At 38.9% G+C, this 23,708-nt stretch overlaps 1 protein-coding gene and 1 long non-coding RNA gene across 16 annotated transcripts in view; one reads left to right on the forward strand and one right to left on the reverse strand.

Annotated features, from left to right (window-relative positions):
• LOC144246948 (uncharacterized) overlaps positions 1 to 5,420 on the reverse strand; it is a 62,159-nt gene extending 56,739 nt beyond the window's left edge. Inside the window, exons 1-4 of one of the 2 annotated variants that reach the window (XR_014957584.1) lie at positions 3,557 to 5,420; positions 2,798 to 2,923; positions 1,509 to 1,615; positions 506 to 679 (exon numbers count right to left, since the gene is read on the reverse strand). This is a non-coding gene — a long non-coding RNA (uncharacterized LOC144246948). The remainder of the gene's footprint in view (positions 1 to 505; positions 680 to 1,508; positions 1,616 to 2,797; positions 2,924 to 3,556) is intronic. The other variant, XR_013340659.2, reaches the window with a different exon arrangement.
• The window catches only part of TRPM1 (transient receptor potential cation channel subfamily M member 1), a 118,523-nt gene extending 98,163 nt beyond the window's left edge, over positions 1 to 20,360 (forward strand). For 9 of the 14 annotated variants that reach the window (XM_085588642.1, XM_085588643.1, XM_085588644.1 and 6 more), the window contains 12 exons: positions 407 to 696; positions 1,211 to 1,439; positions 2,856 to 2,978; positions 3,316 to 3,447; positions 4,390 to 4,476; positions 5,415 to 5,543; positions 5,854 to 6,105; positions 6,632 to 6,824; positions 11,461 to 11,605; positions 13,684 to 13,883; positions 14,991 to 15,123; positions 16,973 to 20,360. In XM_085588642.1, the coding sequence (XP_085444768.1) occupies positions 407 to 696; positions 1,211 to 1,439; positions 2,856 to 2,978; positions 3,316 to 3,447; positions 4,390 to 4,476; positions 5,415 to 5,543; positions 5,854 to 6,105; positions 6,632 to 6,824; positions 11,461 to 11,605; positions 13,684 to 13,883; positions 14,991 to 15,123; positions 16,973 to 18,236 (3,177 nt within the window). In that variant the 3' untranslated portion in view covers positions 18,237 to 20,360. Of the gene's footprint in view, positions 1 to 406; positions 697 to 1,210; positions 1,440 to 2,855; positions 2,979 to 3,315; positions 3,448 to 4,389; positions 4,477 to 5,414; positions 5,544 to 5,853; positions 6,106 to 6,631; positions 6,825 to 9,947; positions 9,969 to 11,460; positions 11,606 to 13,683; positions 13,884 to 14,990; positions 15,124 to 16,972 lie in introns of all 14 variants that reach the window. The other 5 variants (XM_085588648.1, XM_085588656.1, XM_085588654.1 and 2 more) reach the window with 5 other exon arrangements.
• Positions 20,361 to 23,708: the final 3,348 nt, after the last annotated feature.

Here is a 23,708-nt window from a genome sequence, read left to right on the forward strand (position 1 = left end):
GAAATGACAGTGGAGCATATCTGTAGGGAATTCAGCTTTGTTAGAGTCCCACTGACACTGCAGAGGAATTCATTAAATATTAATTTGTTGCAGACCAGCCTGTGCAATTCCACACAAAGTAGAGATCTGTATACAATGCAGTGTGAAGGGATGCCTTCAGTACCAAGGGGCTCTACTGCACTTTTCCAGGATGGGTGACTTGTGTACAAGAAACAGCACCCTGAATAAAATCTGAGTCTGTGTGTGCTTGCCCAGTGCATGCTCTGTCCTGTTGCATTCATGGTAGCAAACAGCAAAACCAGCTTAGAACTTTGAGGATTAATGTGTCCTCTCAGTACTTGTTCCATGCATGGTGCTGTTGTCAGGTGAGCTGTTAAAAGCTGATGGGAACAATTTTTCTTCCCAGGATGATGAGCCTCCCACCAAAGGGAAGAAGAAAAAGAAGAAAAAGGAGGAAGAGATTGATATTGATGTGGATGACCCAGAAGTCAGCCGCTTTCAGTACCCCTTTCATGAGCTGATGGTGTGGGCTGTGCTGATGAAACGGCAGAAGATGGCTCTGTTCCTTTGGCAAAGAGGGGAGGAATCCATGGCCAAGGCACTTGTGGCTTGTAAACTCTACAAGTCTATGGCCCATGAGTCTTCAGAGAGTGAGCTGGTGGATGACATTTCTCAGGATCTGGACAACAACTCAAAGTTAGTAGATGCAGAGCAGATTTTATATCCACTTGCTACAAGCTTGCTGAGAAGCTTTACTTTTAGTTCAGTACAATAATTTCTAAATGTAGTTTTACAGAAAGCCATTTGGAGCCAATTTATCAACTACAGACAAGGCAAAACGTAGTCTCTGGGTCTCAAAGCAACACTAACAACGACAAGATTTGCATTTTTTCCTGGCAGATTGCATTCTTTCTTCAGCTTCTTTCTGTAAAACTATCTATTTCTGTTTCACAAAGTTATTTTTAGAATTTACTCCCAGAAATTAAGGAGTATCTGATGACAATATCTAAACTACCCTTAAGATGTTATTGGTCTAATTTCACTAATGGTTTGTTTGGAACGTTTGTAGACTGTCCCAAATTAAGCTTGAGATTAGTTGTTCTTGTCACTCTACATGTGTGTGGATAAGCATGATGCCCAGTGGACAGAACTAAAACCCCAAAGCAGACTGACTTCTAAGTGTAACTTCACTGATCTTATCTTGTTCCAGAGATTTTGGCCAGCTGGCTGTTGAACTCTTGGATCAGTCCTATAAACATGATGAGCAGATTGCCATGAAACTGCTGACATATGAACTGAAAAACTGGAGTAATTCTACCTGCCTGAAGTTGGCTGTGGCAGCTAAACACAGGGACTTCATTGCCCACACCTGCAGCCAGATGCTTCTGACAGACATGTGGATGGGGCGACTGCGCATGCGGAAAAACCCCGGCCTTAAGGTATTCCCGTTCTGCATCATTTCCAAAGAGAATTTGTTTCACTTACTTAGAGATGTTTTAAGAACATACCTGTTTTAAAGCTAATTTCTTTTGTTTCCAATTTCAGGATATCTAAGGCATGTTACACCATGACAAAGGAAAATATAACTCCATAAAACACTTAGCCTGATTGGAATCTGAAAGAGAAATTGTGTCTTTCAATAAAGCATGAGATCATGAGATTTGTTAATTGAGAACATACTCATTCTATTAAAAATTAGTTGTAGACAAGCAAAATATTTCCATTATGGGTCCATGCAATGGGAATAGAGATAAAATAAACCATATGTAGATGCGTGCTTCTTAAATTGCTTAATATCATACCAGTTGAGACTCAGTGTTGAAAAAGAGTGAAATCTGTGCAATTGCATTGTGTGAAACCATGTGATTTTATTTCCTGCTGCTGTGATTCTTACTGATTTTAATATTTCCTAATTGCTTGATTTAAAAAAAAAAACAAAAAAAAAAAAACAAGTAATGTGAGAGGGCTCTCACAGAAGAGAAACCATGAGTGAGTCAACACTAAGGAAGCAGAGCAGTGTTGGCTTGTGTGTGTTTTCATGTGAATAGAATCCTCTCTTTGTTGAGTTATGCAGTTGCTGTCACCCATATGGAGACCCATCCTGCTCACCTCCTTATTTCCTTAAATCCCCTTAACTGACAAAGTGCTGTATCTGTCTTCCCAGGTCAGAGTCCCAAGTTTGCTGACATATACATTGCACTGTCTCTGCCATTCTCTTTTTATTTCCACTTTCCCATGTTTCCCTCTTAAACTTGTTTAAAATCTTCAGGTACTGCCTTTCAGATTGCATCATGGTACTTCACAAATCTGTTTATTATTTTCATTTCTTTTCTCCAAAGAATGAATCAACTTCCTGATGTTTATTCTAGTTTTATTACCTGCCTTATTTTCTCTGCTCCTTTTCTGTACTTTGGCTTGTGTTTCTGTATCTAAGCAATCTCATATAGTAAGAGAATTTTCCCAGGGCTATCTGTGAAGATTCTTTTACCTTTCATAATTTTTTTAACTATTAAAACTAATTATAGTAGGAATCTGAAGTAACTATTAACTCCAGTAACAAACCTGAAGGCTTCTAACCACCACTGTGTCCATTCCATGGCATTTCTCTGCACACTAATTTTGGAGCACAGTTCTTAATTGCAGGGTATTTGTGGAGATGGGAGGCTTTCCAGGGTGCCATATTTCATTAAATACCTTATTGCCAATGCTTCTTAAGTACTTACTCATTTCTATTAGGCTTGAGGATGGCAGAATATCTTGAATACTGTACAAAGGAAAATTCTGGGTTGAGACCTACCTTGTTACAAAATCCATAATATAAACCAATATTGAGTTGAATTCTTTCTTGTTCACAGGTTATAATGGGAATTCTCTTCCCTCCCACCATCCTTTTCCTGGAGTATCGCAGTTATGATGACTATTCCTACCAGACATCAAAAGAAAATGAGGAAGGCAAAGAAAAAGAAGAAGAAAATGCGGTCAGTAATTGAGATTATTAGAAAGTTCTAATATCTCAGGACTGCTCATTTTTTTGATTGTTCTGATTATTCTGTAGCTCACTCAGGTTAAAATCTCAACTGTCTCTGGGGGATAAAATGAGTCTCCCAATTATGGGAGGGTATAGACTGGATTCTCAGGGCACAGGGCATCTGTGTAGTTCCACAGATTTGCAGAATTCTATTTATATACTTTTAAAAAGAAGTCTGTTGCTCAGGGGAATCCCTGCATAGTTAACAGTTGGCTGGAGCTGTGGTTGAGGAAAGCTAGTATTTTTACTGCTGTGTATGATGGAATCTGACAGCTTTGGTCTTCCAGGATGCAAATGCAGATACAGGCTCCCGAAAAGGGGATGAAGAGAATGGAAAGAAAAAACAACAGAGCCTTCCAATTGGAACAAAGATCTATGAATTCTATAATGCACCTATTGTCAAATTTTGGTTCTACACAGTAAGTCATGATTATTAAACTGATAGTTATAATTTTTCTCACACCTGTGAAGCTGGAAGCATTTCAATGTAAAAGTAATAACCATGTAATAAATAAATATTTTACTTACTTTTGTGGAATCTGATGAGTAAAGCACTCTCTTTATTCAGAGGAGAATGCACAGACAGCGAAACAGAATGGATAACTGAAGCTTACATTGTCAGTCTCTAAAGCTCCTACATCCTGTGAAGGAAGCTCTGTGTGGAATACAAACTAAGTGCAAGCTCCACAATCCAGTCACTCAATCCAAACTAGGCTGAGTTCTCTTGCTTTCTAAAGGGCCTGGCTCCTGATCTTCGTTGAAATGTCCTTTAGGACCCAAGAAGTAACCCCATGGTATCATTGTCATTTGCTCTGTTGCTCAGATGGGTGCAGCCTAGATGGGAGCACAGATCCCAGTCTGCTAAGACTTCATAGGTACTTTTCTTAAAACAGTTAAAACCAATCAAAACTAAAATATTTATTTTTGACAAGCATCTAATTTTCTGTTTATTGCATCAAGAATTATCTGGTGTTAAACTCTTATAATAAAACAGAACATCTATTTACTGCTCATAAATTAAGTGTGTGCCCTGTAAAAGGGACACTGGTTTCTAATGTGTTCAAGATCAGGATGCCTGATGCCTGATAAGTCATAGTAATATGCAGATCTTTAGTTTTAGTACATTTTAATCACAAACCACTATATTAATAATTTAAAAGCAAAATTCCTATTTAATTTCAAAGAAAAGTGTTCAACATGTTTTTACAGTGCAAAGAAATTACATTTTAGTAGACTAAAAAAGCCCCAGGCATAAAGGGCCTGGTTTAGAGTACTTTAGAATTGCTGGTTTTCTTCTTTCAGCAGATGAGATAATTCAGCTGTCTGGATCATATGTTTCACAGCCTCTGGGCTTCCTTTAGGTGCTGGAGGCCTGTGGCTGTGCCAGTGTGGAGGGCTTTGCAGCAGACCTGCTTCCTGCAGAGAAGGAAATATTTTTTCTTGTGCAAGTAAGGGTCTTCAGCAGCTGAATATTTCACACTTCGCCTCAACACACAGGTTCATATGATTGTCCTAATTAGCACAGTTGTTAGGGAACTGAATAAAGGGGGCTTTGCTTTCATGCATTATCAAGCCCCTTACCTAAGAGGATTTGCCTGCCTTCTGTCTGATGTTTCTTCTGTGGTGATGCAGCCTTCTCTGCTCTTACTGAATTAGGCTTCAGCAAGAAACTTGCTGCTGAGACTGGGAGCTGCTTAAAGTAACCAAAACACCTGCAAACCTACTGTCCATGCAGATGGATTTAAGTAACAAGTGTAGGAAGAGGGACTGAGAAATGAAGTTTGTGTGCCTCTGGCTTCAGGTGAAGAGTGTATTCTTCCCAGATGGGCTCAATCACATGATTGCAGAGTGGAGAAAGCTAGTGGGCTGTGTGGCTCTTTATTTGCCCTAGTCCTCAAGGCAGGTGTTGCTCACAGCTTTGCTCCCTATTCTGCCTTACATCTGCCTTGAGATGGTGAGTAAAGATTTCACACTGAAAATTCCATTCTTTAGAAGACTTCATTTTCTCCCTGAAGTATCTTTTGGTTTGTTACTCTTTTGCTTCTAAGTTTTTTTTTCCTCTTTAAAGTCATTGAATCCATTTTCATTTTTGATCTCTGGATTCCTAAGGTCTCAGAATTTTTTAGTTTGGCTGGTCACCAAAGGCTGCTGTGCGCTTGGAGATACCAGCACCAGAAGTTTGACATTTACATGAGTGGTTATAGAAAACTGAGTTTTAGCTCTTTTGGCTTACACTACCAATCCAGGACTTTGTAATGGAAATTAGTGGAGACTGGGGTTTTTTTGTGTGTGCAAGTCATCTCAAGTAATTGAATACTGCCTAATTTGGAAGGATCCTAGGATACATCATCTAGAGTCCATAAAGAATTTTCCTCTTTTTTGGCAGATATCGTACCTTGGTTACTTGATGTTATTTAATTACATCATCTTGGTGCGGATGGAACGGTGGCCATCAGTCCAGGAATGGATTGTCATCTCCTACATTGTGACACTGGCTTTGGAGAAAGTCAGAGAGGTAAAGTCTGCCCATACCAACATCTCATAGTCCTTAGAACAAAGCTTGCTTTTAGAGATTTTAATGGCATGGACTTGTGCACAGGGTTGAGAGGTCACACAGTAAAGAGAAGAGTCTCATATTCTAAATATACTAATAATTAAAAATATTCTTGCTTGAAACAAATTTTGCTGACAGTGGAGGGGCCTCAGACACCTGTTGAATATTACAAGATTGGTCTTTTTTCATGGCCATTACTTCAAAAATGTAACTTGGAAGTTTTTTAATTGTTTTTTTTGTTGTATGTTCATTTGTTTGTTTTTTATTTCAGATTCTAATGTCAGAGCCTGGCAAGCTGAGCCAAAAAATCAAAGTTTGGCTCCAGGAATACTGGAATATTACTGACCTGGTGGCTATTTCAGTATTTATAATAGGAGCAGTTCTTCGCCTGCAGAACCAGCCTTACATGGGTTATGGAAGAGTGATTTACTGTGTAGATATCATTTTCTGGTACATTAGAGTACTAGATATCTTTGGTGTGAACAAATATCTGGGACCTTACGTCATGATGATTGGAAAGATGGTTAGTGCCTAAATTACTATAAATTATGTCTTTAAGAACTAAAGTGGGAAACTAAATTCTATTCTGCATTAAAAAGAAGTTTTCTATCAAGTAGGACCGAATACAGCCTGTGAAAAGTTGTTGTATGAATTTCATGCACACACACAAGAAGTTATACTCAAGCAATAACAGATTACAGGTACACCAGCATTACACCCATCAGCTGTGCACAGGAGATGGTACAGATGATTGTTACATCATCTCTTTGCAGCCACACAGGAGGTCTGTGCTGAAAGCACAGTATACTGCATTTGATGCAAAGGAGAACTGGGATAGCAAAGATTTTAGCATTTTAAGTATTTTCAAATATAATCTGGTATGCCTTTAAGTAACTGCTTTCTCTGCATTTGTGTGTATGTTTAATACCTGAGTGGTACTTAAAGCACGATGTCAAGAAGATTCTCGTGCTATTTTCTTGTAATGCATGCTGCTGCTGCTGCCACTGTGCTCCCTGGTGGTGCTGAGAGCCTCTCTGCTCTCCATGCAGATGATTGACATGCTGTACTTTGTGGTCATCATGCTTGTGGTTCTGATGAGCTTTGGAGTGGCCCGCCAGGCTATCCTGCACCCAGACGAGGAGCCCTCCTGGAGACTGGCTCGCAACATCTTCTACATGCCCTACTGGATGATCTACGGAGAGGTGTTCGCTGACCAGATAGACCGTAAGAGTAGAATTCATAGTAAGAGTCTGTTTCCTGTTTCTGAGGCAGATGATCAGATCCAAATTAAAGATTGCTTTTAATTTGGAAGTAGTGTTTTTGCTTTATGATGATATTCTTGTTGTTTTCCTGTGGCAGACCTGAGACTGAGCAATTTTCTCTTCCCCACCTGCATGTCTGCTCTTGTGGTTTATATTCAGTTCAGTTAACACAGAAAGGGATGTAGTCTGGAATATTCTCCTGTCCAAGAGTATGGCAGTGTGAAGTGTTCTGTTTACTTGCAGGGATCAACAGAGATCATTCTGAAATGTTCTTTTCATTCAAAGGTTTACTAAGAGTCAGTTCTAACAGAAGAAGAAAAGAAATCCCTTGCACAGGGAGGTTAAAATACACATATCCTTTCATCTCCAACTCACAAGCAATGAGCTCATACATTTTTACTCCTAGTCATACATCTGTCTGCTTTCAGAAACATCTTCATTTCATGAGTCACTCATGTTGTTCTTTCTATACCTATGGGAAAACAAAACAAAAAAGCAATCTCCACTTGATTAGCTTTGGATGTGTAAATAGCCTTTCTTACAAGAATCCCGCACACTTAAAAAAAATACCTGTCAGTATTTTAAAGGAGGTGTAAGCTGTCATATTACTGCTAATTTTGTGTTAATATTTGAAATTTGTATGACAGTCCAATGTGCAGCTGGCCTCCTCTAGTGTGTAGTTTGCACTTTATCTGAAACAATACAAGCTGCTGTTTCAGCTTTGTGTATGTGTTACTTCAGTCACCTGCATATATTGATAGGTAGGGAAGTGGAAGGCTGAAGAACATGAAGGTCTAAGTTCAAAAACCATTAAGATTCATCATCATGAGAAGCTTTTATTCTAAGTGTCATTTAAGTGTACTTTAGCTGTTTAGCAAGGAATAAAGTGTCATTAGTCTGTTTCTGAACAGTGTACAATCAGATCAGCTTTGTTTTCCTAATGAATGCTTGTTTAATTAATGTAACTTAGTGTACAGTAAGTTACACTTGACAAGTGAAAGGTCAAGCCAGTCATCTACTGTGATACTGCAGTTTTGGTGCACATGAGAGATCCTGGGCTTATCCTGGTTCAAAAGTGGGACAGCTCTCCCATGGAGAGGAAGTGACTGTAATGGGCTATCCCTTATCTCATGTTCAGTTTGAACACAGCATACTTGCCAGTGTGGACAGTTTGATTTCCTTACAAATCAAAATTCAAACCTTACCAGCCATCTCTTTAGTGTAAGAGGTGTCCCAGGCTTCTCTCATGTGTCCAGTCATTTCTCAGTCATATACTCAGCATGCTTTGGATTGGAAATCTTTCTTCAGCAGTGCAAAAGATTTGAGGGTCAAAAGGTTTGGGCTTTCTGGTTGTACAAGTTCAGCTACTTGGTCCTTCCCAGATCAGAAGCTTTGCAGTGTTAGTAGCCTAAGCATAAACTAACCTGGAAATGTGTGGGTTTATGTTGTTTTAATAATAAAATAATTTGCCTATGCAAGGCATTCTTCTACACTGCCTTACATTTGTTCTGCACATTTCTGCTGTGTAGAAGTCTATGGACTGACTCCCAAAGATCTTTTTGCTTTCAATAAGAAATGTTCACTCTAATGTGTCTGTGGTTCCCTGTAAACACACCACAAAAGCAGCCTCAGAAGTCACTGGGGAGTAATGGCTATGGGCAGTCTAATATGACTCTGACTCAAGAGCTAATAGGTGGTTTTGGCAAGGTCCAGGGGTATAAACAATTTATGGAAAAAGTATTTCATCAAGTTTTACCTCTGAAAGAAGGTAGTTGGACTTTGTTGGTAGCTTCTCCGAGGATACAGAGAATCCTATAGATTCATCTGGAGTTCACAAGTCACAGAATTTGCTGGGCTTGAAAGGTACCTTTGGAGATCATCCAGTTGAACTTTCCTGTTCAAAACAGGATAAATTAGATTTATCCCAGATTGCTTAGGGACTGTACAGTGATGTTTACAGTGTCTTGAAGGATGAAGAAACTGCTGCTTCTCTGGCCAACCCAGTTTAAATGGAATTGCCCATCTTTCCACCTTTGCCCACTGCTGCTTCTCCTTTCACTGAGAAGAGTCTGGCCCTGTATTCTTTTCTCTCACACATCATCAGGTATTTATAACATTGGTAAGATCTCCTTTACCATCTCTAGACTAAATTATCCCAGCTTTCTCAGTCTTATCTCATTTGTCAGATAGTGCAATCTCCTTAGTAATCCCAGTGGCCCATGACTGGACTATTCTGATGTGCCCATGCCTGATTTCCATGGGGGAGCTGAGAGCCACACACACAAGTCTAGACGTGGTTTCAGCAGAGCTGAGTAGAGGCAAATAATTACCTCTCTTAATGTGCTGGTAACAATTTCCTTAATGCTCCCCAGGAAGCTCTTGTGTGGTTCACTCTCTTTACAAGATGAGCAAGAAGTTATCAGCATCTTGTACTCAACAGCATCACATTCTTAAACAATAAAGAAGTTATTCTTGAGTTTCTTTCAATAGTGTGACTTTTCTTACCAGCATTTAGGAATTGGCAGGCAGGTATCCAGAGTGGTAGTCAAAATGGGCATTAATGATACTGATGTTATTACAGTGTAAGATAGCATGCCTATTAATGGAAATGTGGCTATTCAAAAGAAACAGCTGACAGATTCAAAGCCAGGGTGGTTTAACAAAAACAGAAAAAAAAAAAAAAAAAGAAAAGAAAAAAAAATAAAATGTTTCCATAATAGCTGAAAGAATGATTTTTGTGTGATAATTTTGAGTTGCTTTGTGTTGATGGCCAGTTTTGTTTACTTGCCAGAAATATCATGTATATTTAAATGATCATCTGCCAGAAGCATTTTGTGCTATATTATTATCACTAGTTTGCTGCCATATGTAACATTTGGGGAAAACAGCATGAAAAGGAAATTGCAGAATGCAATGCATTTTTAACAAAGACGTTTTTTCTCAGCATATGTCTCTACTGTTCTGACATTTGAGTTGCTTATCTTTTCTTGGCAGCAGAACTGTATTTCCAATAATCTTTTTTTGGATTCTGTTTATTATTGTGTTGTTTTCTTTTTTCTCTCCCTGCCTCCTTTCTATTCCATTCCTTTGGACTGGTGTTCAGTCTATGCCATGGAAATAAATCGTAAGTCTCTGGGGAGAGCTGATTATCTCATTTAGCTGAATATGTTCACTAATGTTTTTCTTGACTAGTTACTCATATTTTAATTACAGCACTCATGCAATATTCAGGTGTAAATGTTGTTCTACTACCGTAATAGTTTCATTCAAAAATAAGCAGCGGAAAATACTTTAATACAAAATACAGATCAGAAGTTTTAACTGAGTTGAAGTTGTTGCTAGTGCACCAACATTAACATAATTGGGATTTTTAAATTATTATGCATAAGTGGCATTGTACAACTAATTCCCTTTAATTATCTAGATACAATATTACTGTGGTTTTGGCAGTATTTTCATTGGTCCATTTGAATACCACTTTTCTCTTAGGAAAACTTTAGGTCTGATGTCTGAAAAGCAAGTAAAATGAAAGTTTTTAATTACAGTCCAGACAGCTCTTCAAGACCTCAGTAAATAAGTTAGTTTATTTTCAAATATTTTGAAGTTTTTTCAAGTGAGTTTGAAGCATTGTGGTTTTTGCAAAATGTTTAAGAATACTATTATGCAAAATGTTTAAAAATACTATTCACATAAACTAAATCTGTTATGAACTCTGTCAGACTTCACATTTGCTTAGATTACAGCTAAGGAACTGGTGGAAACTTTTCCTGCTGCTAAATTGTTCCAAAAGTTAGCCTTGTATTTGAAATCAGATATATTGTCACTGCACTTACAGACAGAACAAAACTGCTGCATTTACCCAACTCCAAGACAGCTCTTACCCAAGACAACTTATGTAACTTAGAATAACTTCAGACAATTATTTTATGTTGGTTTGATCAATATTCTCAATTTTTGTCCCATTCTCAGTAGTCTTATTTTGCTGTTACTATATGATTTTCATTTTAGAATTAGATCTTTTTGGTAGCATTAACCTGCTGGTAGCATTAACAGCCCCAGACAGATCAAGTAATTGGCTGGGCTCCATCTAGGGAATCCAGTAAGGGGCAAAAAGAGACAGGGCCAGAGAGAGAAGGGAACTAACACTGGTTCAAGGTCCATCCTGGAGGCAGAGGTGAGATATAGCTTAGGCAGGGACAGGTGTGCATAGGGGGTGTAGGTGTAAACCCCCAGTGAAGCTGGTCAGGGCCTTTAAAGGCCTCTTCAATACTCTGGGCCCCCATAAATGTTGAATTTAAGCTAGGTTTAATAATTTGTTTGTAATTCCACTATTAATATGTAAGTGTACACTTCAAGATCTGGTACTTGACTGTTATTGTGAGAAAAAGAAAATCCATGGGAATGTGATTAGAAAGCCACACTGTACAGTAAGAAGTTGCCTTTCTGTTCACTAATATGGAAGCAGAATTTGAAGTAGAAATTACGCATACTTGCACCTGGAAATAAACGGACAAAATTTGGCAATGTTTATGCATGTGTCATCATTAAATAAATATGAATAGTATTTCTAAGTATCAGGCAATTTGTGAAAAACACCTTTCTTGTTTTTCCTTCAGCTCCTTGTGGGGACAATCTTTATGATGATGATGGTAAACGCCTCCCTCCGTGCATCCCAGGGGCCTGGCTCACTCCTGCTATTATGGCCTGCTACCTTTTGGTAGCAAATATCCTGTTGGTAAACCTGCTGATTGCTGTCTTCAAGTATGTAAACGATCATGCATCTTTGTCTTATTGTCAAGATAAAGTTTCTGTTTGAGCCCATCAACTGATTCTGCAAGGGTTTGCATTCCCAGAGAATCTCATTATTCCATGGATGTGACTGGCAAATACTGGCAGCAGGGTGTATGTGCCCTGGAGAAGAGTGAGGAAAGGTGGCTTTGAATTTGCCAACGATTGCAGCAATGGATGTGAGAGAACCTGGCTACTTCCAGTTACCTTCTAATGGATAGTGACAGGCCTCAAGGTTGCTCTGGAAAGATGAGGAATAGGATCCATGAGACCTGGCACACACCTGACAGAAACCCGTGTAGCCGCTGGCAGTCACAGCTCTGCGGGAGAACAGCAGAACAAAACTGAACGTCAAAAGCCTGAGGCATTTCCACTACATCATCTGGCTTTTGTCTTGTTTTGTTTTCCATTTAGAAAAAGAAATTAGGGCCTTGCAGAGTCCTTTCATGACCTAAAAAATAGTCTGTGTTGCCTTGAACCATCAGGGAGGGATGGCTGTGTGTTGCCAAGGTCTGTGGCCAATCTAAGCAGCGTGCAGTATGCACATATCTATATTTAGACTTATCTGGAGTAAAACTAAATAAATTACTGCTTCTTGTTCTTCCTACCTGCAGTTAGGTTGCGTGCTTTTCCTCTCATGATGTAGGGATTAAAAAAATAATGACTTGCTGACAATACTTTCTGAACAGAGTACCTGAGAAAAGCAGGTGATCCATTTTTGTTTCCTTCATATGCGTAGTGTTGGAGGGCTCATCGGTGTAAACTTGTGTCACAAATGCAAAAAATAGTACTTGGTGTGCCCAGAAATCTGCAGCTCACAAAGCCTGTCTTTCATTTGATGTATGTGGCTTAAAAGGTCATGAATTCAAAGTACTCAAATGCCAGTCACATAGCTGGGGAGAAGGGGAAGAATCTTACAATGGTAGCTATTATTGGCTTAAGGACCAAGGAATCAGCAGTTTGGGAAGTAGGTCATGCTGTTAACTCCTCCCATCCCAGCCTGCTTGCACAGGGTTGAGATCTAGCTGGGGAAATTCTGCTATAAAGAAGACACAGAATGAAGACAGATTGTTATTTATCATTGGTCATAGTCTCATGCAGACTTAACCGAAAGAAAGTAAAATCTATGTGCACATAGGAATTCTTTGTTTTCAAAGAGATGTTTTAACTGGTTTTATGAATGTAGATATTCTAAAGCACATAAAATTAGGAAATAAATGGACAGAATATATAAAAAGGAAGTTCCAGTACCATCACCATCATAGAAGCGGAGCTGTCTGACGATACTTTAAAATAGCTTGAAAAGCCTTTTCTAAGACAGAATATCAAGTCTGCTTTCTCTTAGTTGGTATTTCATAACTGTGACTATTGTTATCTCTGGATTGACTACTATCACTTTATATCAACTGAATTTCAAAATTAAACATCTTTAAAACACACCTTACTTTGCTGTAAAAATGAAGAAGCTTCCAAGAATAAATTCCTTCACAAGCATATGCACCATGTTTTCGAATCAGAAGTTTGAGGGAGTAAAGTTTGAATTGAGGACATTCTGAGAAAACTTGAAAAGTCTTCTATGTAGGTCAAGCTGATTAGCATATTAAAGGCATACTATGTGAAGCTTCTGAGTTTAGCATACAAAATACTTTTCATGGATTTAATGCTTTGTGTAGCATCAAATACTGGCATGTGTTAAAAGAAATAGTTTATAACCAAGCCCCAAAATACCAATTATGTGATGCATAAATTGTGTGAGTTTCTTTTCACTGGCACCTAGGGGATTTGTACAGTAGGAGCAAATGGTCTGAGAGGACTGTTCTGAGTGGTGCCTGAGGGATGCAGAGCACCTGCTGTTTGCTACCTTCAAAAGGAGTAGTGAAATCATGAGTTCAATTTAATCCTTAGCTCAGTAGCACCAACAAAGAGCTGAACCAACCAAATCATGTGGCTCCATGAGGTTATTTAGCTGCTGCTTTTTTCAACATAGTACTTGCTCTAATGAGAAGTAAGATTAGGGACCTCGTAGAAACTGTACCTCTGTTTCCTTTCAGCAATACCTTCTTTGAGGTAAAATCAATATCCAACCAAGTCTGGAAGTTCCAGCGGTACCAGCTGATCATGACATTCCATGACAGACCTGTCCTGCCACCACCAATGATTATCTTCAGCCACATCTACATCATCATCAAGCGGATCTGCTGCCGCTGCAGGAAGGGTGATGGAGACCAGGACGAGCGTGACAGGGGACTGAGTATGCAAGAAATCTTCTCTAAATTGAGCTCTGTGCACCATATTAGCAGAAAACAGCAGCTTCTACAACACTGAACTGTTTTGTTCACCTTGCCCATCAAGTGTATTTGCAGAAGACAGTGTGGGCCAATATTTGTATCAAGTTAAAAGCTCTTGGGCTCTTTGGGCTCTGCTACTCTCAGATGCTGATAAAGACCTCCTTTAACATGCTGTCTTAAAACATTGAGATGGTATCTACTCAGTTCAGGGGTTTACCAAGTTTTGGTGAAGCCCATGTGTTGGGAGGGGCAAATAGGAATTTCAGAAGGGATACAGTTTCAAATGTCACCTATAGTGTCAGCTCTGTGATTGTGAGCAATCTGTGACTGCGAGGATCCCCACTATCATTTAGAGATGTATCTGTCATTTTGCAGGGGAACTGTGAGGATTCTTCTCCTAGCACACTATGTAGCTGTTAATTGGGATTTTCATTATATGCTTCATGGAAATAATCAGAGGCTCACAAAATCCCTCTAGTTCTACATTTCACAGGAAATGTTTTTGCACAATAGGAAAAAGGAAAAAAGGAAATGTAACACTCCTTCCAAATGCAAAGAGACAAATCCAGATAAAGGATGAATTGTTCCCAAAATTCCCCTTGGATTTTTCTTATGTGATTAGAAATCTCTTAACATCTTATCCAAAGAATATCTGTGAACAATCTGTTAAGTTTATCTGTTGCCTATAAGGTTCATCCTTTTAAGAATAACTTGAATTAAGGAACAGTCAAACTGGTAGAGATTGCCCAGGTCTTTATCTGGTAAAATCTGGTCAATTTGTTCAACGCACAGCAGTTAAACCATGTCAAAGTCATTCAGAACATTGAGCTCCCTGTGGATGGCCATGGAAGTAGATGATGTTCATATAATGCATTCCATTGCCTTCACAGCTCTGCCCATCTTTAGCTAAGTGCTTGTTGCTTATTTTAAAAAAAATCATCTGTTCATTTAGTGCAGGAGTAGAATCTGCAGTATGTCCATGTCCAGAATAAACTGCTAATTTGGATTTAAATTGTCTGCCAGAAATTCAGAAAAAGAAAATTCCTCTTTTGTTCTTCTCTTTTGCACAGAGTTGTTTCTGAATGATGAAGAGTTAAAAAAACTCTATGAGTTTGAAGAGCAATGTGTAGAAGAATACTTCCAGGAGAAAGAGGATGAGCAGCAGTCATCTAACGATGAACGCATCAGAGTTACTTCTGAAAGGTACCTATTGTAGCAAAAAAATCCACTCCATTTGTCAGGAGCAGTCTTTTTAATATCTTCTTTATACCCATGGTTGAGTGAAAATACAAAAGATTTTGATCTAGAAGAAAACCACCACCAGCTCAGAAGCTGATCTGAATCCCAAATAACTATCTGAGCAGGTGCATCTCTCAAAAGAGCAAACTTCTTGTTATTCCTTCTGTTATGTCACTAAATCTGCTGGTTTGGGTAGCTTTATTACAAGAACATCTTTGCTTATGATGAATTTTATACCTCGTATCCATCTGAGGATCACAGTGATGCTTTATATCCATTTGAGAAAAATGCTGCTTGTTGAGCTTCCAACAGTTCATCCAACCATGAGAAACATGTTGGAGCTTAATGACAAAAGCACTGAGGCTTCTTCCCTTGGACCTGTGGTTTCCATGAGAGTCTGGCGCTCACAACTGCTGAATTTTAATCTCTGCCACAGATTCTCTTGCAGGCTTTGAACAAGGCATTTAGCTTTTCAGTATGAACTTTCCCATTTAAAAGATGGGGAATATTATCATGTTAATCATTATGCTTGCTCTGAAAACTAGGTAATATTTGCACATTGCTGTGTAAGCACACAGTGCTAAAGGCAGCAGCCTTTTTTACCAGATCATTTGGCAGCACTGTTCTCAAAGGCTCTGCCTATTCTGTCAGTAGACCTGAGAAAGTCAAGAGATGGGGTCTTTTGTCACTTCCTTGAAATGAAGAAAAATTCTCCCTGTAATGAAAATCATACACATTTTAAACACTCTTTCACCTTAATCTATCCCACAGTATTCTGTTGATTAAGTACTCCACATACTATTTATCTATATACCTATTTGTATCTTCATTTTAACATTTGTTATGAATTCGTTCTGTGAGCGATGTAATTCTTTAATAGATACAATTCTATCTCTTGAGAGAGGCCCTGAATATTTTGCATTGTTATATTTTAAATTTGAGAATAGAGAAGTAAATTAAACCTGCTACATATATTCTATCACACTGGTTATCCGTGGCAATTTGTCAAGTTCCTGGGTATTGTGGCAGAGAATAAAGCAGGGCTGATAAGCCTCAATGATTCACTACAGTATATGGCCACAAAGCAGATTTGCTTATTTCTCATGGCTTCTTGTTCCAGATGCTTCGTCATCTTTTGTGTATGGGAGCAAGAAAGCATTAATTTATTTTCCACAGTAGATTTATTAGTATATGATTTCTAAGCCACATCCAGTTAATTACTTTTTATATGCATTTTTCTAGTACCATCACATCCATTATGATATAAATGACAAGAAGAAAATGGGGAAAAGTATTATTTTAATTGAACTCAACAATTGTTCCACTCCCTTCAACTGATACAAAATAGAAAGGAATTTCAAGAAAAACAGCAATCCCATCAACACCAGTATATGTTTCTGTCTCATACAGCTGCAGAACCTGTTTTACAACATGCTTTGATGCTATTTTAAGTCACTCTGAGCATGTCATTAGAAAGTACTTTTCATGTAATTAATTTGATGCCTCACAATGAAAGAGAACAACTGAGCACACAGTGGGTGGCACACGCAGAAATGTTAATCGTAGTCCCTAAGGTCTCTCCTGCCATGAATATAAGGGCAAAGTTCAAATACCCCTCTAATATGGTGTACAGAAAACATAGATAACAAGAAAATGCTTGTTCTTTTGTGTGCTACCCATAGGAAAAAAGAACAAAGCATGATACACGCCACAAAATTCTGCCTTAGGAAGAGATCAGGAGCTGGGTGCCTGTAATGGGTTATTGCACCATTCTACAGGTTCTGTTCTCTGCTTCCTTTCTTATACTCCACAGAGTTGAAAATATGTCTATGAGGCTAGAAGAAGTGAATGAAAGGGAACATTTTATGAAAGCTTCTCTCCAGACAGTCGACCTGCGGCTGTCTCAGCTGGAGGAGCTCTCCGGCCGGATGGTGAATGCTCTGGAGAAGCTGGCGGGCATCGACAAATCCGAGCTGACGTACACGCGCTCGCGGGCTTCGTCAGAGTGTGATGCTGCCTATCTCCTGAGGCAGAGCAGTGTCAACAGCTCTGATGGCTACAGCATGTACAAATACCACATTGGTGGTGACGAGCTGACCTATGATGACAGCACCACACCTATGTCACCTGCCATGCGTAAAAAAGCTCATTCTATTGGTACCAGAGAAGATGGAGCAGACCCGAGGATGCTGGTTCCAGAACAGCAAACTGGACTCCATGCCTCAAGTCCTAATGCAGTCGCTACAGCAGATCACAGTAAATCTACATTAGAAATTGCACAGAATGTTTCCAGACCCCATTCGGATTCAGGCAGTTTGGGGAGTGAAAAGCAGGGGGTTTTCAGTAGTGATGGAATGATTCCTCAAAGTGTAAACCAGATGAATGCTGTTACGAACAGTCAGTCAGTAGCAGGACCAGATTTTCAGAACGCTCAGTTAAAAGTAGAACGTACCAAGTTAGAAGCAACCATCTCTTATCCCTTGGACAAATCCAAAGCAATGCGCTATTTTCCTCCTGAAACTTTCAGTGCTTGTCAAACCACTATGATGAAGTCAAGGAGCTTTATTTTTGCACAAGGTGGAAAGCTGGTTGGAGGAGTTAACAACTGGACCTCGGAGTACAGTACCATTATGGATCAGGTGTGCCCTTCTACAATTGAACAGTGGGCCACAGAGTGGAAATATGAAGTTGAGCAGCAGCTTTCTCAAGAGCGTCCTCCAGAGTACCCTGGGTTGATCTCTGAAGCAGAAAGGCAAGCAGAAGAGAAGCAGATGGACACAGATGATGATAGTAATGTTGGTGAAGCAGGTATGAGTGCCTCTTACACCTCTATGCCTGCCCCTGTCAAGGCTGAGAAGGAGAATTTCCTGTCAGCAAAGCCAGAAAGGACTCCTGGGTTCCCATCAGTACGCTCCAAGAGTTTGCACAGCCATTCCCGGAAAGCCAAGTCTGTGAAGGACAAATTAAATAGACCAGGACATGCCAGCAGTGTAACTAATTTGGTGGTAGCATTTGGCAGTGCAACAGAAGAACAGAAAACCAGGCAAGAAAATGCATCCACAGAAACTGAATGTTAAAGTGGCTTGTGGCCCCTGTTTTACCAACAGTTGAGAAAGCAGAGTGATTAACTGAACAAATTAGGGATTTTAAAATTAATGTCTAAAGAAGAATTATGAATATATGTATTTCTCTTCTATTAAACTTAATAGATACATGTTCTGTTCTTAAATAAATGCTTGCTGGGCTGGTGGAAGGGAGATGTTCTCTCAGGGGCAGATAAAAAGTAGGTATAGTCCACAGATGCCAACTATATAGCTATTCCTTTGTTCCATTTCAGCCTCCCTTATAAGCTCATTTACTGACAAGCTCATTATAAAAGCTCTTAGAGGAAGAGCAATATTATAATATAATAATTTTATCAGAAGATTTCTCAAACTGAACAAATTTTTAACCAGCCTTAGTTTTATCCTTATTTATGCAGCTGGTTTCTTTGTAGCCATGGTATTTTTCAGATCAAAACAAAATTGTTGGAGGCAAGGAAAAATTATGCAGTCCCCTCTTTCACTTCTGATTTCATGCACGCTGCTTAGCTTCTCTTTCAGAATGGCATGACATGGCAGTTTTCATCCCCTAAAATAGGTCAGAGTGGCAATATACAGTTGTGTGTGGAGAAATCTGACCTGGAAAGCCACATGTAGACATATTCTTAATCTGTCCTTGAACTTTAGTGGCATAATCTTGCTTTCAGGATCACATCTGTCCCCAACTCAAAGCATGCTGACAGCCTTAAACTGTTGAAAAACAGTGATCATTGTTTCAAAATGTTTAGGGAGATTCTAAGACTATCAAGTACATGGATATTTTAATAATAGAAATCCAAGATCTGCATTAGTGTTTTGTATAAATGAGGATTACAACAGAAGTCTATGTAGATTTAGAATAACATTTGGACTTCTCTTAGATGCCTGCAAGGGAAAACAAATCTGAACAGGAAAGGTGTTCTGATCAGGTGAGATCAAAATACAGCTGATCTCTGCTTGAAATAAATCTACTGTGACAAATTCATCTTCCATTTTGCAATTTCATTATGACACATGAGAAACAACAGTTTCTAGGAGTCTGTCTAAACAAAATCTAGATTTTCCAGATGAGAATAGAAATTCTGGACATTTTCTTGAGTAGGTTTCAAAAATAAATGTCAAAGGAGAAAAAAAATCTCTACAGCAAAAGTGTTTTGAGGACTAAGAGTGGAAATCAACATCTCTAGTTAGATGTATCCAGAGCACTTGTCTCTGCAGTGGCACTCTAAGTACTAAGTTTTGATAATTTTCTTCATAATGGCAGGGTGTTATTTGGGTCATTATTCCCTGTTAAGTTTTAAGAACTTTGATTTCCCAAATATTCAACACCTCTCTTCATAGGGGATGCTTACCACTGAGCAGACAATTTTGAAAATGAGTTCAAGGCAGAGAACACTGGTCAAAGGTTTATGCTTAATTCATTACCCGTCAGAACTCATTCATATGCTATTTTGAAAAGACATAATTTCTTTTTTCACTCACCATCAGCCCCACAATGCAGGTCTCAGTGTCCTCCTTGACACTGAATGCTTACAGCATTTTGGAATGCAGAGATTGATGGACGTCTCTATAAATGCATTTAATGATATCTGATTTGTATTGTTTGCATTGTATTTTCATACTCCATCCATTCTTATAACCTGAAGTAATGTTACTAAAATGATCATGGAAAGTGCATAGACATTTCACAAAGTTCAGTCATCATTTCTTTTGGAGTTTTGGTATCTTGGTTCTTACCAGCAGGTTTACTGGTTTCACTGCTGTTGGAACAGTGTTGGCATTTTGGTTTTTATGTGGGCTTCCCTTTTCTACAACTTAGGGAACTTGACATTTTGTAAAAACAAAGTGACATTTGAAATTGTTTCACTTCCATGTTTACTTCTGTGTTACCATTCTGTGTAACTACATAGCCATTGTGTATATGTGGTTAAAATAGCCTCCAGTTTGCCAATGCCTTTTTATTGTTTGCCTGCACATTCACCAGAAATGGATTCATTAACAAACATAAAGGGATGCAGCTTTTCAGCACTGTGCTAAACAAGCAGTGTGCATTGTGGAATGGAATACAGTCTGTTGCATACCTCTTGTTACATTGTCTTTATAAAACGTGTGTTAATCATGCTTTTGACCACTTAATTTTTTTAGCACTTACATTGAAAATTTATCAGATAGCATGTAGATTTCAAACAAAAATATTTTACCTTTGTATTTATATACTTTCTTTGTGTAAAAATATTTATAAAGAAACACATGAAAAATATGGTAAATTAATTCAGTATACCAGTTTTTTCTCTATAACGTCCAAACACTTCACTGATTTCTTTCTTCTTATGCAATTAATGGGCCAAACATCTTCTAAGCAATTTTTTTTCTTAACGCTTGCTAGTAATTTTGTATAAAATTTTATATAGAAGGATGATTTTAACAGGTTTGGATATTTTCTGTGCTCTCACATCACATGAACTGAATAACAACCTCTCTGCCATTACATATGATGTTACAGCACTGGCTTTGCAGAGTCATTTTAGACAAACATCCATTTAAATAAGATTTAAATATGGTTTCGTATGTGCATAGAAGACTAATAATAGATTTGGAGCTCACTAAGCAGAATAATGACCAACAGATTTGCATGTCTGCCTCCATGCTTTCTTGAATACTGGCTGAAAGAGTGCAGGCAGAGAATTTGCATTTCTGAAGAGGCATGTTTAACACTGCTTTTCAGGAAGATGTGTCCCCTTTCACTGCTAAGCATGTGGTGACTTCACAGTAATGTCACTGGGAATTCCATTGCCATTATTTATTATGTGCTTGACCTATACTGAAGCAGGTCAAGCTGAAGGGGTGTGTACTCTAGGGCTATGTCTATACAGAGACATTACTCCGAGGTAATTCAAATTTGTTCACCTTACAGTATCTTGCAATACAAACATTTCCCTTTCCCTCGAGGCAAATGTTTTCAACACAGTGACTAACTGTCATATTCACAAAGGCAGGTTCATGACCCTACCACCTGATTCCATGAATTATCCCTTTTTACATTGCATCACTGAGGGACTAGCTTAACTTTGCCCCCACAAGCCTCTCCTGTTGCATTTTAAAAGCTGGAGATCGATACCTGAGAATCAAGAAAGCCCATTTTCCATATTATTTACTAATTTATTGAAGTAGCCATTGAAACCTTCCAACTCTGGTTCCTCCATGCTGCTTATTTGGATGCTTTCCAAGGTTCTGTGCTTGACATCTTTGGCACAATATTTATCTGTTCTTCTAAATAAATTAAAAAAAAAAAAAAACATCTGCAAGGCCTCGTCAGGAAACGAGGAAGGTGCATGACCAAGGATGTTAACAGGATCACTTCCTTAGCTCTGCAAGATGAATAATGGGACTGTGCCCTGTTACAGGTGTTCTAGGCTGACACAAAGCCAGTGTGCTGCTGGAGCCCTTCATGTGGAGCAGGTGAGTTTTCCAAATGACAGCAGTCCTTGGGCACGGTGCTGGTGTCCCACAGATGCTTCTGCAGCACTGTCTTGTCCAGCAGGTCACTTCTGCCTGAATTAGTCTTGCACTCAAAAGCTGTTGGGAGCCATGGATGTAAAGTTGAGAATTTATTGTTAGTGTAACAAGTTTTAATAGTCTAATATATTAATTGTTGTTAATTTAGATCCATCTAGAGATGAGACAAGAAGAGAGAACAGAAAAGAATATTACTATGCTACTAATGGAAAACCAGAAAAAGCTAAAGTTATTTGATGCACCTACCCTTTATTTTGATGTTTATTGACACCTGCTCTGATCCCCTGGGTCAGTAGCTACAGTGAGGACATACTGCCAGCTGTCAGCATCCCAGGTCCTTTGTAGGGTGAGCATGATATTCATGTTGTTTCTTTGTCCTTATTTTTTGCTACTTTAGGGGCATTTTTATGAGAGCCACAAAGTTATATCTTGTTTTTCATCACTGGCCTTTAAATCCTACAAATAAACTTGAATTTCCTTGTCATCAGAAAAATTGCTTTCACAGCTAAACAAACAAGGGACAGCCCGAGGCAGGTTAAGGCAAGTTCAGACAAAGCAGATCTGACAAGCCCCAGTCCTGAGGCCTGTTACTAGCAGTGACAATTAGCCTCTGTTTGCTGGGTTATGAGACTACATCAGCCCTAGGGATGTTTTCTTCTCACTGCAACCATTGCAGAGAAATATTCTACCACGTGCAGCAGTCACCTAAGTTGAAAATTCAGCCTAATTGTGGATTTTGATCCCATGTTGTGATCTAGCATTGGACAGGAAGGCAAAAATGATGTAAGGACCTGGCTGATGTGGCCATTTAAAGACCATTTCAGATTGTGCCAGGTACAGGAGTTTGTGGTAGGCATAAAACAGTACCCAGCAGCACTTTGCATTGTAGGCTGACAAACCACAGCCCTTGGGAGAAGTGAGACAAAGACTACAGATTTTCTTAAAACTGCGATTTTATTTTGCTTTTTCCAAATTCTAGCCTTATCTGCAGAGTTTGATATGGCAAAGTGGTGATTTATGATTGATGCCCTCTATCTTTACAATGGATGTAAGGTATGTCTTCATAACAAGCTTTAAATTATTCTTCGCAGATGTTCAGCTGAAATATTTAAGTGCTGGTATCCACCTAGTGCTTGGTGTTGGAGTAATGAAAAAGAGGATGCATAATTTCATGTGCCTGCTCCTATTTTGTCTCTGCAACATGAAACCCCCAATAAAACCACAGTGCTTCATCCTGCATGACTCTGGATGCAAGCATCTCCCTTTGCTTACTCTAACTGGACTGCAGTGTTCAGCAAGCTATCACCTGAGCTAACCAACAGCCTTTAAAAAGGGCCTTGGAAAAAGATTAGATTCTACTTTAGAAGCACCAGTAATCTGGTGTGATAGTCATTATCACAATACCTGTGTGAAATAGTCCAAGCCAAGGTAGAACACTGTGCCGTGAACAGCACCCAGTAACTCCAGAAAAGTAATACCTACACAATGGTTAACAAGGAGAGTACCCCTACCTGGCAAAGCAAAGTTCCTTATCATTAAACCCCCACACAAAGACAGCTCCACTTCACAGATGTGCCTTGCAAAGGGAGCTTCTTTCCTGAGATACCTCAAGAAACTAAAACTTCTGCATAGTTTTATGTCTTTTGCATATATTTAGCCAAGAATGTCAAATTTGCTGTTTTATGTAAGTAAACACATTTTAAATAATCTTCTCCTAGATCTTCATCAAGGACATTCAGAAATCACTGGGGGTTTTTTACCAATTGCTTAATAAATTTAAGGCATTATGTTTTTATTCTGTAAGAGGTAATACAGATTTGTAGGGCTGGCTCCCTCACAAGTCCCCAGAGTCCCACACTTCTGAGTGCAGGCTGAGGCAACTTGGGTGTACAAACCGTTGAGTGCACAAGTAGAGAGGTGTCCAGGTAAAGTAATAAACTGTACAACTTTCTG

The sequence above is a fragment of the Lonchura striata genome, chromosome 10 (assembly GCF_050655825.1).
Source record: "Lonchura striata isolate lonStrDom1 chromosome 10, ASM5065582v1, whole genome shotgun sequence".
NCBI lineage: Eukaryota > Metazoa > Chordata > Aves > Passeriformes > Estrildidae > Lonchura > Lonchura striata.